Below are 14,302 nucleotides of genomic sequence, written 5' to 3' on the forward strand. Positions count from 1 at the left end.
TATCATTATAATTTATAAAATAAAATTTATAAAAATATAAAATTTATAAATTTTATTTTATAAATAAAGTATCTGACACAGTATCTAATATGCCAAGATTGTTTTATTGGAACATATTTTGCTCATCTACAAGATGGATATAGTAATAGTGCAGATCTGTGAGGGAAGATATGAGGGTTAAATTAATTAATATAAGCAGGCTATTTAAATCCTTGAGACTGGAAGTGTGGTGTAAGAAACAAGACCTGACTTCCAACAAGATCTCCAGGCAATGTATGTGCACATTCAAAGTTTGAGCAGCACTTCTGCAGCTGTTTTGCTTGCCACACATAAGTGCTATATAATCATTACATTTTCCTAAAAAACTAACTTCTTTTCTACATGCCCTATCTTCTTCTCATTTGAATATTAAAAAGTTTCATCTGCAAACTGGTTTCTGTAGTAAAAGCTCTTTGTCATCGCCTTTTCTCTAATCAGACTATGAATTAAGAAATTAGGAGAAAATAAGCCTCTGATTGAGTTTGAGACTATTTTGCTCTTAAGTTATAATGAGTTAGGAGCTGTGTTAGACAGCGAACAGTCACTTAAATCATGGGGAAATTTTTTTTAGATAGCATTTTAATCAATCCCAATATAAAAACTGTAAATTATACTGAACATAAAAAGTACAACCAGGAGAGAAGCTTATCTAATATTACTGTGGCTCTGGTCTTCTACAATTACTTGGGCATATGTCTTAAAGGAAATCACATTGTATTTGTCATCTTTTGCCTTCACATAATTTATTATCCATGTTATAAGTAACTAAATACAAGTTTCAGGGTAACAAACAGAAAGCCAGTTTGAAATACAGATGAAACAGTATGAGGGCACTTCAAGTTTCAAAAGCAGGAGCAATTCAGAATATGCAGGAGTGCCTAAAGGTGATAATGTAATTTTCAAATAATCCCGGTGATGTTGCATTGACTGATGGACTTACCTTTCTGCTAAGATTCCTTTGCATTCAAATTAATATCCTTAAACCACTTCATTTTTTAAACAACATTTGAAAAAATGCAAAGATATCTTAATTAATTTTACTTTAGATCTTTCGCAGGAAATTAAGAGCAGTTTTAGTCCTTTTAAATCTGTATCCCTTTTTAGTTAAATTACAGGTTAAGGTAAGACAATTTAGAGTGACTTGAACTTCCACTTTTGCTTTGACAGGCAAATTGTTGAAAATAATTAAATAAAAGAATACTCCAATTCCCCCCAGCAGGAAAACATTCCTATGCCACCTCCAGCTCTAACTTTTGATGTCTGCGTTGACAGAAATGTCAATTACAGAACTAAAAATAAAGTGTATTGAAAATGTATGAAATGCCCAATCTATTAAAAAAAGAAAAAAAAGGGGGCACCTGGGTGGCTCAGTGGGTTAAAGCCTCTGCCTTCGTCTCAGGTCATGATCCCAGGGTCCTGGGATTGAGCCCCACATCCGGCTCCCTGCTCAGTGGGGAGCCTGCTTCCTCCTCTCTCTCTGCCTGCATCTCAGCCTACTTGTAATCTCTGCCTGTCAAATAAAAAAATAAAAATCTTAAAAAAAGAAAAAAAAGTATTACTTCTTACTCTGTGATTTTTGTAAAATCTGTGATTTTTTCAAAAGGTGATGGCTAACAGAATTTCAAAAGATGAGGTGACATCTGAAAAATCATTACAAACAAAAGCAAGAAATTTTTAGAAAAACAGAAATCTGATGACTTGTTCTTCTTTAGACCATATACATAAGGAAGAGAAACTGAAAATTTTTTTGTTTTTCATATTTTCAAATGCAATCCCAAAATGTTACATTTGTTTTTCTAATATTTCTCAATATTCAATCATTTTGAGGCATTATAAAAGGAGAAACATTCATTTGTTATATCTATTATATTGTACCTATATGTTTAGTTTTTAATTATTTGTTCATTCATTTATTATTATCCCTCCTATTTCCTGAGCAGGCAAGATCTCAATGAGAAGGTGGCAACTGAAGAAAAATTAGAATGAGAGGAGGGAGGGAACCATGCGGCAACCTAAGAACAAGGGTCCCAGCCAGCGGCCACAGCAAGCGCTCCAGCCCTAGGCAAGCATACACCTGGTGTGAATAGCAAAAGGACAAGTGTGGCATTTGTGAGGGAGGCAGTGTCAAGGAATAAGGTCAGAAAGGTAAAAATCGAGAGCAAGACTGCATTCAGCCTTGTCGATCTTGGTAAAAAGAATGTTTGGCTGAGTGAAATGAGAAGCCAACAGAGGACTTTAAGGGGAGAAGAAAAGTAATCTTATAAATTTCTAAAGAATATGTATGGCCGGTGCGTGTGAACACGCTAGGGTGGTAGGGCCAAGGGTGAAAGGCGAGAAACCAGTTAGGGGCAAAGGCAATAATCCAGCATAGGCAATGATCCAGTCAGAGAGAGGTCAGATTCTGGATTCTGAGATTTGGAGCCTGGGAGCTGCCACCTGCTGACAAGGGAAGACTAAAGGCTTGATCCTGGGAAAACCAGTCTTCAGCTATTTATTCCACTTGGAACACAGTTGCTCTCCGCTGAATAGAGAAGAAAAGCAAAACCATTTTGGAGATGGAACTCTGGAAACAGGACTCAGGTCCAGCATGGATATGTGACTAGTTAGGGCTCTCTCTGGTCTCTCCTGAGTGTGTGCATAGCCTCACAACCAGACGCAGTCTTCTAGACCACCAGTGACATGTACGATCTTATGAAAGCCCACCTATTCCTAAAATCTTGTTCAAATTCTGGCCAACCTATGGCTTTCCCCAACCAGAATTATGATCTCATGCTATTAACAACATTGGCCTTCCCATCTTTTTGCCACAGAAATCACTACTGTTTCCAAGAACATTCCAGAAATACAGGTTTCTATGTTTGCTCCAAATCAAGTAAACCCCTTCCAGCAGCTAAGGCAAAGCTACTGATTTTCCTTCTTTCCCCCTTTTTTTAAATTCTTTCCTCTTTTATTGACGTATAGTTGACACACAACATTACATTAGTCTCAGGGGTACAAGACAGTGACGACAACTTTATATGCTACGCTGTGCTCCCTACAAGCACAGCTCCCATCTGTCACCACACACTGCTCTCACTAGACCACTGACTATATTCCCTGTGCTATATTTAACTTTCATCCCTATGACTTATTTATTCCACAACTGGAAGCTGATATCTCCCACTTCCCTTCACCCATTTTGCCCATCTCCCAGACTCCCTCCCCTCTGGCCACCCAAATTCATTCACTGTGTTTATGGATCTGTTTTGGCAAAAGCTCCTAGTTTTCACAGCTTGCCCCACCCTTGTAAAACTGTCATGACAATAAGCCAATGGTGGGAATGAGCAGAAGGGGGCAGCCTTGGGGACTAAAATACGGACTGTTCTTTTCCGAGTTCAGTAGTTTTTCTTGAATAGATGTTTCTCCGTTTTTTATAATTTGTCACTTTCCCAAGTCCTGAACTGGCTGGTTTTTGACAATTTTATCGACTTTTATCATTGCTTTTTGATAAGTGGAATCACCAAGCTCCTTACTCAGCCCTTGTACGCTGAATACTTTTTAAATGTAAATTCGCCTGAGCAACCGACTAAAAAAAAGTCATAGAAAATATTTTGAAACATCTCTAAGTATAGAAACTGCCAGTACACTAAAATTACTATTTTCTTTTGACTGTTAACATGCATTCCTGTTGTAGAGCTTACCCAGGTGGATTTAAGTGGAAAAAGCCTCCAAGCAGAGTAAACAGCACTTGCAAAGACACAGAAGCATGTAGGGAGCCTGGACTGCTACACATTCAGTGGCTAATTCCTCCCTATTTAAGCTCTCCCTTTCCAGCTACAGATGAGCTCAAAGTTCTTACCCCTCTCTGGCCTAATTAACCCAGTGTTTTTAATCCAATCTCTTTCCTCTTCTCATCAACTTTCTTGAAAGTTTAAGAACATTGTTCTCCTTCTCCAAATCCACTACAATAAGGCTTTATTTCCCAACGTCAGTAAAATCACCATCATGGAGACTTCTAAAATTTACCAAATCCAATTAACAGTTTTTGGTACTTTCATATTGAACCTCCCTGTGCCATGTGGCAATGCTGCACATCACCCCCACCTTACAAATCTCCACTCCTCAGGCTGTTACTACTACTTAGTCTGTTATTCGTCCTCTCAAAATGTTCTGATCATTAGCTGGGCTTTCTCTTCCTACATCTATCCCTCAAGTGTCAGTGATCACTTAAATTCTACTTTTAACTTGCACCTCCCACATTTTCTCCCAAGGAAATTTTAGCCATTCTCATTACCTCATTCTAATGTCTCTCCAACCTTTATCTCTAGCTATTAAACTTCTCTCACAATTAAAGACTATTTCTAATAACTGAAAAATAGTCCCACTTTAATGTCCAGTAAGTTCAAACTCATCAGTGTCTGAAACAGAATAAATCTTACCCTTACCCTGTAATCCATTCTTTCTCCTCTTGTCTCATTTGTTTAACCAAAGTCATCCAACAACCTACACTAGAAACCTAGATGTGACCTTTAATTCTTTTTCTTCCCTTCCCTTCTGCTGCTCATGACATACAATTAATTTACAAACCTCTTGATTTTCCCTCCAGAATATTCTCAAATGTATCTCTTCTACCTCTGTTCCTCACATTTTGAAGTAGCCATTTGGACACAAATGTGTCAAAGGAAATCTACCAAAATGGTTACAACAAAAATGAAGCTTGATGTCATTTTTTTTTTTATGGCTAAAATCCCACCATATATACATACTACCTCTTTGTTATCTATTCATCTATCAATGGGCACTTGGGCTGCTTCCATACCTTAGGTTTTGTAAATAATGCTGCAATAAACATAGGGGTGCATGTATCAATTTAAATTAGTGCTTTTGTTTTCTTTAGGTAAATGCCCCATAATGGAATTACTGTATCATATGGTAGTTCTATTTTTAATTTTGTGAGGAACCTCCACACTGTTTTCCACAGTGGCTGCACAAGTTTGCATTCCCACCAACAGTGCACAAGCATTCCCTTTTCTCCACATCCTCGCCAACACTTGTTATTTCTCATGTGTTTGACTCTAGCCATTCTCATGGGTGTAAGGCAGTACCTCACTGTGGTTTTGATTTACATTTCCCTGAGGACTTGCAACAACCTGATGGACCTAGAGGCATAAATGCTAAGTGAAATAAGTCAAACAGAAAAAGATATATTCCATATGATTTCATTTATATGTGGAATCTAAAAAACAAATGAACAAAGAAAAAAGAGGCAAAGGGAAAAAAAGACTCTTAAATAGAGAGAACAGGGACACCTGGGTGGCTCAGTCAGTTAAGCGTATGACTTCGGCTCAGGTCATGATCTCGGCAACCTGGGATTAACCCCCTCCCCCACGCTCTGCCTTCAGCAGGGAGTCAGCTTCTCCCTTTCCCTCTGCCCCTCCCTCTGCTTATGCTCTCTCTCTCAAATAAATAAGTAAAATCTTTTAAAAAGAGAGAGGACATACTGGTAGTTGCCAGATGGGAGAAAATGGGAAGATGGGTAAAAGAAAGGGGATTAAGAAGTACAAACTTCCAGTTACAAAATAAGTAAGTCATGAAGATGAAAAGTACGGCATATGGAATATAGTCAGTAAGACCACAATAATGTTGTCTGGAGGCAGATGGTGACTACACTTATCATGCTGTACAATGGAAATGTTTAGAATTGTTGGATCATTACATTGCACGCCCAACACTAATATAACATTGTATGTTAATTATACTTCAATAAAAGTAAAAATGAAGCTTGTGCCTAATTCAATAAGACTAAAAAAATGGCCTTTCCAATGCTCAGATACATGATTTTAAGATCCTGGCAGTGACTGTTTCTGAATATTTTGCTAATTAGTAACAAGCTAAACCTGGGATCATTTGGTTTGCCATTTACTTCTCAACGTATCCATTTTCTAGTAATGTTGCTTTCCATAAGTAAGCAGCTCTTCCCTTCAAGTGCATCTGCACAACTTTCAAATCTTCTCATCCCTGAAGTAATTACCACTAAACCAAAACATACCCTTCTAAGCCTTGAATAACATCAAGTAATATGTCAGACAAAATGCATGGAAAATAAATTAAAGCTGGACTTGTCTGTCTGAAAGACTTCTGTTGAAGAGAATATTTTGGCTTCCAAAAGGTTTTAAAGAAGGATGTTTGCTTCTGGCCAACATAATTGAAATATTCTATATCTAGAGGTCTTTTTCATTTTATTTTTTTTATTAGAGGTCTTTTTAATGCACTAGTTGATCTGTATGCTGAAATCACTCTCCAAAAGTGCTTTCACACAACAAATGCTATTTGGACGATAGAGTCTCATGTTATATTTTCATATTATGTTACATTATAGTCTTCCATCCAAGGCATAAGATATTAGATCTAGAATAGGATCTGAAATATGTAAGATCTAAAATATCTTGTCTATAATATTAAAAATACTACCTTTTATGCAATTGAGAGTGGAGTTACAATTCATGGTTTAAAGAAGAATATCTTGATTTTGTAGGCCATGAAAATTCACTGGCTTTAGAGTGAGACTAACATAGGTTTGGATTCTGCATATATTTTTTTTCAAATATTTATTTGTTTCTCAGAGGAAATATTTTATTTATTTATTTGTTTGTTTATTTCTCAAGCAGGGGAAGCAGAAGGCAGAGGGAGAGGCAGGCTCCCTGCTGAGCAAGGAGCCCAATGCAGGACCCAGTGCAGAGGCTTAACCAACTGATTCACCCAGGTGTCCCAGATTCTGTATATTTTATTAGCCCTCTGACCCCAAATGATTTACCTAAAACTTTTAAGTCTATTTCTTCATATGTTATATAAAGATGATAATATTTATTTCTCAGGGCTAATATGAGTAAAATATAAAACTAGACTTATTAAATATCTAATACACTATATGCCACATATCAGATACCTAATCCATGTTAGTTAACCTTCTTTTAAGTTAATGGATAGAAGTAAGGAATTTTTATTTACTAAATTATATTATGTATTATATAATGTATAATATAAACTATTCCTATTGAGTAGCAGCTCTCATTCTATTATTTTTGTTCTCTCCCAATTCTAGTTCCATGTATTTTTCATTTCTTTTCTTTTTTTTTTTTTTTTAAGATTTTATTTATTTGACAGAGATCACAAGTAGGCAGAGAGGCAGGCAGAGAGAGAGGAGGAAGCAGGCCCCTTGCTGAGCAGAGAGCCCGATGCGGGGCTCGATCCCAGGACTCTGAGATCATGACCTGAGCCGAAGGCAGCGGCTTAACCCACTGAGCCACCCAGGCGCCCCGTATATTTCATTTAAGACCGGCATTTTTGTAAAACATTACCTGAAATCTTGTGCTCAAATTACTTTCTGGTAGATAACTTGAAACACCTGCTTTTTCTTCCTGTGCATATAGCTCAATTACATTCCCAAACCAGTCTGTGGTTCTTATTTACCAGAAAAGAATGTGTTTCTCGGTCTGGCCTAAAATTCTCCTGCTTGTAATCTCTGATCTTTTCCTCTTTGTGTTGGCTGGGAAAGAGATGACCACAACAGTGTTCCTGGGAGTCTTGTATAGAAGATAGTGGAGTCACGCAATGGAAGGGCTGAACTCTGTAATCAAGAGAATACTATGAAAGTGATATTGCGAGGGCACCTGGGTGGCTCAGTGGGTTAAGGCCTCTGCCTTCGACTCAGGTCATGATCCTGGGGTCCTGGAATCGAGCCCCACATCAGGCTCTCTGCTCAGCAGGGAGCCTGTTTCCTCCTCTCTCTCTGCCTGCCTCTCCACCTACTTGTGATCTCTGCCTCTCAAACAAATTAAAAAAATTAAAAAAAAAAAAAAAGTGATACTGTATGACTCCAAAGCTAGGACATAAAAGGCACTACAGATTCTACCTTGGTCTCCTGGATGGCTATCTGAAGGAAGTTAGCCGTTATCTCACAATGACACCCAAGCAGCCCCTGTGGGAAGGCCCATGTGAGAGAAAGCAAAGTTGCTTGCCAACCATCAGCATCATTTTGGTAATTATGTGAGTGGGACCCTTTCAGGCCCAACAAGGGACATCTTTAGATGATTATATCCCCAGACAACACCTGACAATTCATAAGAAACTCTTAGCCAGAACTGCCCACAAAAACCATTCCTTAATTCCTGATCTTCAGAAGCCATAAGATATAATAACAGGTTTGGAGTTCTAAGCCCCAAAACAAACAAAACAAAACAAAAAAGACAAAAACAACAACAAAAAATCTCTAAGCTCTACCTCCAACTAAACATAAAAATTTAACTGGATCATAGACAAATCATTAATGAAAAAACCTGACAAATTAGACTTTATAAAACTCAAACTTTTACTCTCCGAAAGACATTGTTCAAAAAATGAAAAGGCAAACTATACAGTGGGACAAAATATTTGCAAAATATATCAATAAAGGACTTTTACATATTCGTATATACACAGAGATAAAATATGAAAATTCAAACAGAAAACAACCCAATTTAAAAATGGGCAACAGGGGGCGCCTGGGTGGCTCAGTGGGTTAAAGCCTCTGCCTTTGGCCCAGGTCATGATCCCAGGGAGCCTGCTTCCTCCTCTCTCTGACTGCCTCTCTGCCTGTCTGTAATTTCTGTAATCTCTGTCTGTCAAATAAATAAATAAAATCCTTAAAAAAAAATAAAAATGGGCAACAGAGGGGCACCTGGGTGGCTCAGTGGGTTAAGCCTCTGCCTTTGGATCAGGTCATGATCTCAGAGTCCTAGGATCAAGCCCCACATCGGGCTCTCTGCTGAATGGGGAGTCTGCTTCCCCCCCCCCCAACTCTCTGCCTATTTGTGATCTCTGTCAAATAAATAAAAATAAAATCTTAAAAAAAAAAAAAAAAAGGGCAACAGATCGGAATGGACTGTTGACCAAAAAGATAGACAAATGGCAAATACCATATGAAAAGCTGAACAACATGGTAAGTCATTAGGGAAATTCAAATTAATGTCACAAGATACCACTATACACCCACTAGAATAGCTACTGTCAATTTAAAAATTGGCAGCTGCCAAATTGTTAAATGAAATGGAGCAAGTAACTCATATGTTGCTGATAAAGATGGAAAATGGTAAAATTACTTTGAAAAATAGATTATATTTTTTTTATAAAAAAGTTATTCATAAAAAATAAATTTTTAGGGTCGCCTGGGTGACTCAGTGGGTTAAAGCCTCTGCCTTCAGCTCAGGTTCTGATCTCAGGGTCCTGGGATCGAGTCCTGCATCGGGCTCTTTACTCAGCGGGGAGCCTGCTTCCCCCCCTCTCTTTCTCTGCCTACTTGTGATCTCTGTCAAATAAATAAATAAAATCTTTTAAATAAATAAATAAATAAATAAATAAATTTTTAGATGAAGTTAAACTACCCCTATCATAAGACCTAGACAATCCACTCCTAGGTGATTTACCCAGGAAAAATGAGAGAGCCGGTATTCACCCAAGACTTGTACTCAAATATCCATAGCAGCAAAGAGCCAACAGCTAGAAACACCTTAAAGGTCCATTTACTGGTGAGGAGATAAACTGTGGCATATCTTTACGATAAATTACTACTCAGCAACAAAAAGAAACCAACTATTGACACAACATAGATAAATCTCAAAAGATTTGCTATGTGAGAGATGCTATATACAAAAGACTATATACTATAGAATTCCTTTTATATGAATTGTAGAAAAGGCAAAAGATGGTGACAGAAAACAGATCAGTGGTTGCCCGAGACTATAGGTGAGAAGAAACAGTGATTCTTGTGAAGGGGCATGAGGGAAATTTTGGGGGGGAAGGAGTAATGGAAATATTTTATATTATGACGCTGGTGGTGGTTATACAGATGTATCCACTTAATGAACTATTTAATTTAATAGTTTAATTTAATTTAATGAACTATACAATTAAGATGGGTACATCCAGGGCACCTGGCTGGCTCAGTCAGTAGGGCGAGAGACTCAATCTTGAGGATCCTAGTATGAGCCCCACACTGGGTGCAGAGATTATTTAAAAATAAAATCTTTATGGGGCTCCTGGGTGGCTCAGTGGGTTAAATCCTCTGCCTTTGGCTCAGGTCATGATCCCAGGGGCCTGGGATCCAGGCCCACATCAAGCCCCACATCAGGCTCTCTGCTCAGCAGGGAGCCTGCTTCCCCTCCTCTCTCTCTTCCTGACTCTCTGCCTCCTTGTGATCTCTGTCTGTCAAATAAATAAATAAAATCTTTAAAAATAAATAAATAAATAAATAAAATCTTTATGAATAGGTAAGTAAGTAAGTAAATAAAATTGATACATTCCATTGTATGTAAATTATACCTTCACAAAGTTTTTTTTAAAATTACACACTTAGAACAATGTCTAGCATGTAATAAACACTCAATAAATACAAGCCAAAAAATAACCAGTATCTGTATGGCAAACCAAATAAAGGAATGGTTTCATAGAGAGAAAGAATTCTAAGATCCTTTCAAAGATGATATAAACTCAGAAATTTTTAATAAACCCTATCCTATAAGCAGATCATTTAAGGGCTTAAGTAAAGATCTGCCAGTTAGTTCTAGTTCCTATAAAAAGAATACTAAGCACAGAGCCAAATGAAGTGTGACCCTTGTGAGGCCAGTAAGCATCTCTCAGTAGCATCCACGTAGTAAACAGAGCACACACCATGCTATCTCAAAAAACTGAGTGGTAAAATGATAAAGCAACAACAAAAAACAAGTCAAAACTAAATAACATCAAATGAGTAGTGGGACATGACCTATAACTGAAATTCTAAAGACATGTGAGAAAAGTTGAAACTTCTCATTAAACACTTAAAAAATATTTGAAATTAAACAGAAAGCAAAACAGCAAACTTAAACAGATGCATAAATGGCACTGGGAACTATGCAACCAAGGAAGCAATGGACCGAAATCTCTTCTGCATCTAGCAGAATCTAGAGCAGCGGAGGTAGGGAGACTAGGAATAATCATCATTCTCCTCCCGCACCCTTTACACACACAAGCGCACACGCACACACACATACACACAGCGTTGAGGGTTATAAGTACAGCAGCTATGTAAAGAAAGAGAACTGAGTGTCACTTCTTACCCTCATCTGCTTCATCCTCCTGCGGTGACATTGGACCCCCTCCACTAGTGGGAGTGACTGGTTCCTCCTTTTCAGACTGTCGTTGTAGACTTACTACCTCATATATTGCATCTCCAGCATTGGTGTGCCCTTTTCCCTCAGACTGAGAAAGACATAAACATGTGATCCAATATTAGAAATGTGAAGGAAATGCTAAAAGATAGTATTTCAAGGTTCATTAAAAACAGCTGAAATTAAGAGTAGCATGTCATGTTTGATCTCCTGTATGTCTTAAGAAAATTTTTAAAGTGTGTTGTTCTCTGCATGATATTCTAAATGCATTATTCTTCTTATATTATTTTAACCAATGAAACCTACTAAACATTGTGGGAAAAAAATTCTTTTTATCAAAAGAACTTGAACCACCACATTTTCTAGGGTAGATATATAAGTAATGCTAGATTTCCAGGACTGACTACACCTTGCATTGAGATAAAAAGATAGCAGCTACATCCATTAAGTAATTCATGGAAGTAGACAGCTCTTACTTTATAAATGGTTTACATTCTATGGCCCTTTCCTAAGGAGGAAAAATTAAGGCAACTGTCAATTAAATTAGCACAGCCTACAAAGCCCTAGATAACCTGGTCCCTGCCTCTCTTTCCAGTCTCAATACACACCCACAGCATGTTACTATATTCCAACCACTCTGGCATTGTTTCAGTTCCAAGAACCTTTAAATTCTTTTCCAACTCAAGACCCTGGGAGATCCTTTGCTCTCTGCCAATAGAGCCTTTCTAACTCCCATCACTCTTAGATCTTTATTGCTAATGTCACTCGTACAAACTATCTTTTAAAATTAACATATTAATTAACATGTTAACATATTAATTAACTTTTTAAATTAACATAACAATGTATTATTTGTTTCAGGCGTACAGGTCTCTAACAAACTATTCCAACTAAGTTCCTTATGTTTTTGATACTTTTCATTCCCTGTCCTTCCCCTTCACGGCACTACCACAATGTAATTACACATTTGTTATTATATTTATTTGTTTAATGACAGTCTTACCACAAGACAGAGGCATCATAACAGCAAGAACTTTGCTGATTTTTCAATCAGAAATAATATAGTATCTGACACATAGTAGGTACTCAACAAATATCAGTAGAATGAATGGCTAAACTAATACTACAACCTATGAACTTTGGAATCAAACTGACATGGATCTGAATTCAAATTTTACTACTAATAAGATATGAAGTTTTGGGCAAATTACTTAATTTTGCTGAGTCACAGTATCTATATCAACTCTGGACATTTATCAAAGTATCTGAAACAAAATTTTAATAATAATAACACTTGTTATTATCATCATTATTTCAATGTTTATAGCACACTGGGCTCTAAAAAACACAAAACAAGAATAATATATGCATATATGGAGATAAAATTACCTCTAATATCTACCTGTACAATATGTAATCCATTTAAATTATAAAAATATAGCTACTAGGGGCGCCTGGGTGGCTCAGTGGGTTAAAGCCTCTGCCTTTGGCTCAGGTCATGATCCCAGGGTCTTGGGATTGAGCCCCGCATTGGGCTCTCTGCTCAGAAGGAAGTCTGCTTCCTCCTCTCTCTCTCTCTCTGCCTGCTTGTGATCTCTGTCTATCAAATAAATAAATAAAATCTTTAAAAAATATATATCTAGCTACTAATTATTCACTGTTTTCAAGAATTAATTCTGAATCCCAAATCGAATCTCAGGTGTACCTTCAAATCAATTGGCAGGAAATGAGAAACAAAAACAGAAAACAATAAAATGACAGACCTAAATTCAAACTTGTAAATAATTATATTAAACATAAATGACCTAAACATACCAATTAAAAGGCAGATTATATTAAAAACAAGACACAACTACATTGTCTAAAAAATAAAAACTTTAAATAATATAAGTAAGTTAAAGTAAAATGAGGGAAGAAGCTATACCATGAAAACACTAATCAAAAGAAAACTGAAGAAACTATACACTAATATAGTCTAAAGAGACATATCAGTATAAGAGAAAGTAGACTACCACACAAGAAAAAAACCACTAGGAACAAAGGTCATTTAACAATGTTAAAACAATCAAGTCAATGAGAACACAAAAGTAAATATATATAAATTTACCTAACAACTAAACAGTATAAAGACTTGATGGAAACGAAAAAAGATAAACAAACCCACATTTATAACTGGAGATTTCACATTCCTCTCACAATAATCACTAACAAAGTATACACAAATACATCAAGGTTATAGAAGAACTGAACACCAATTACAGGATCTAGTATTTATAGATCACTACACAACACAAAGGCAGATTACACACCCTATTCAAATGCACATGGAACTTTCTCCAAAACAAACTATTTCCTGGGTTATAACATGATCTTTAAGTTTTAAAAATTGAATTGTAAAAAATAAGCGGGTAGTGAGCATAATACAATTAAACTAGAATCAATAAGAGAAATACATCTCAAAAATTTCCAAATACTGAAAAATAAAGCAATACAATTCCAAATAATCCATAGGTTAAAATGAAAGAGAAAGGTTCAATTTCAAAATACTTTGAACTCAGCAAAAATAAAAATAAAACAAACCAAAATTAGTAATACATCTAAACAGTATAGATTTAGAGCTATAAGTGCTTATATTACAAAAGAAACACCCCCAAATCAGTAATCTAACTTTCTACTTGCTTTGAAGCACAAATTAAAAAACACTTAAGGTAGTTCTTTTTTTTTAAGATTTTATTTATTTATTTGAGAGAGTGACAAAGAAAGAGAGCATGAAGTGTGGGGAAGGGTAGAGGAAGAGGGAAAAGCAGACTCCCTGCTGACCAGGGAGCCTGACTTGGGACTCAATCCCAGCATCCTGGGATCATGACCTCAGCCAAAGGCATATGCTCAATCAGCTGAGCCACCCAGGCACCCCTCAAAATGTAGTTCTTAGCAAAGATCAATAAAATGATAAATTTCTAAAATAAACTGACCAAGCAAAAAAGAAAGAAGGTACAAATTACTCATTAACATTAACATTAATTAAAAAAGTGTATACACTTGTACAGACCCCATGATGTCAAAAGGAATAATGCAAACAGCTCTATCCATATTAATTGGAC

At 36.6% G+C, this 14,302-nt stretch overlaps 1 protein-coding gene across 4 annotated transcripts in view; it reads right to left on the bottom strand.

Moving 5' to 3' along the window:
- RABGAP1L (RAB GTPase activating protein 1 like) overlaps window positions 1–14,302 on the bottom strand; it is a 765,821-nt gene that overhangs the window by 589,535 nt on the left and 161,984 nt on the right. For all 4 annotated transcript variants that reach the window (XM_082704397.1, XM_082704401.1, XM_082704402.1 and 1 more), the window contains exon 11: window positions 11,151–11,292. In XM_082704397.1, the coding sequence (XP_082560523.1) occupies window positions 11,151–11,292 (142 nt within the window). The remainder of the gene's footprint in view (window positions 1–11,150; window positions 11,293–14,302) is intronic.

Source organism: Mustela nivalis (genome assembly GCF_964662115.1).
Source record: "Mustela nivalis genome assembly, chromosome: 16".
NCBI lineage: Eukaryota > Metazoa > Chordata > Mammalia > Carnivora > Mustelidae > Mustela > Mustela nivalis.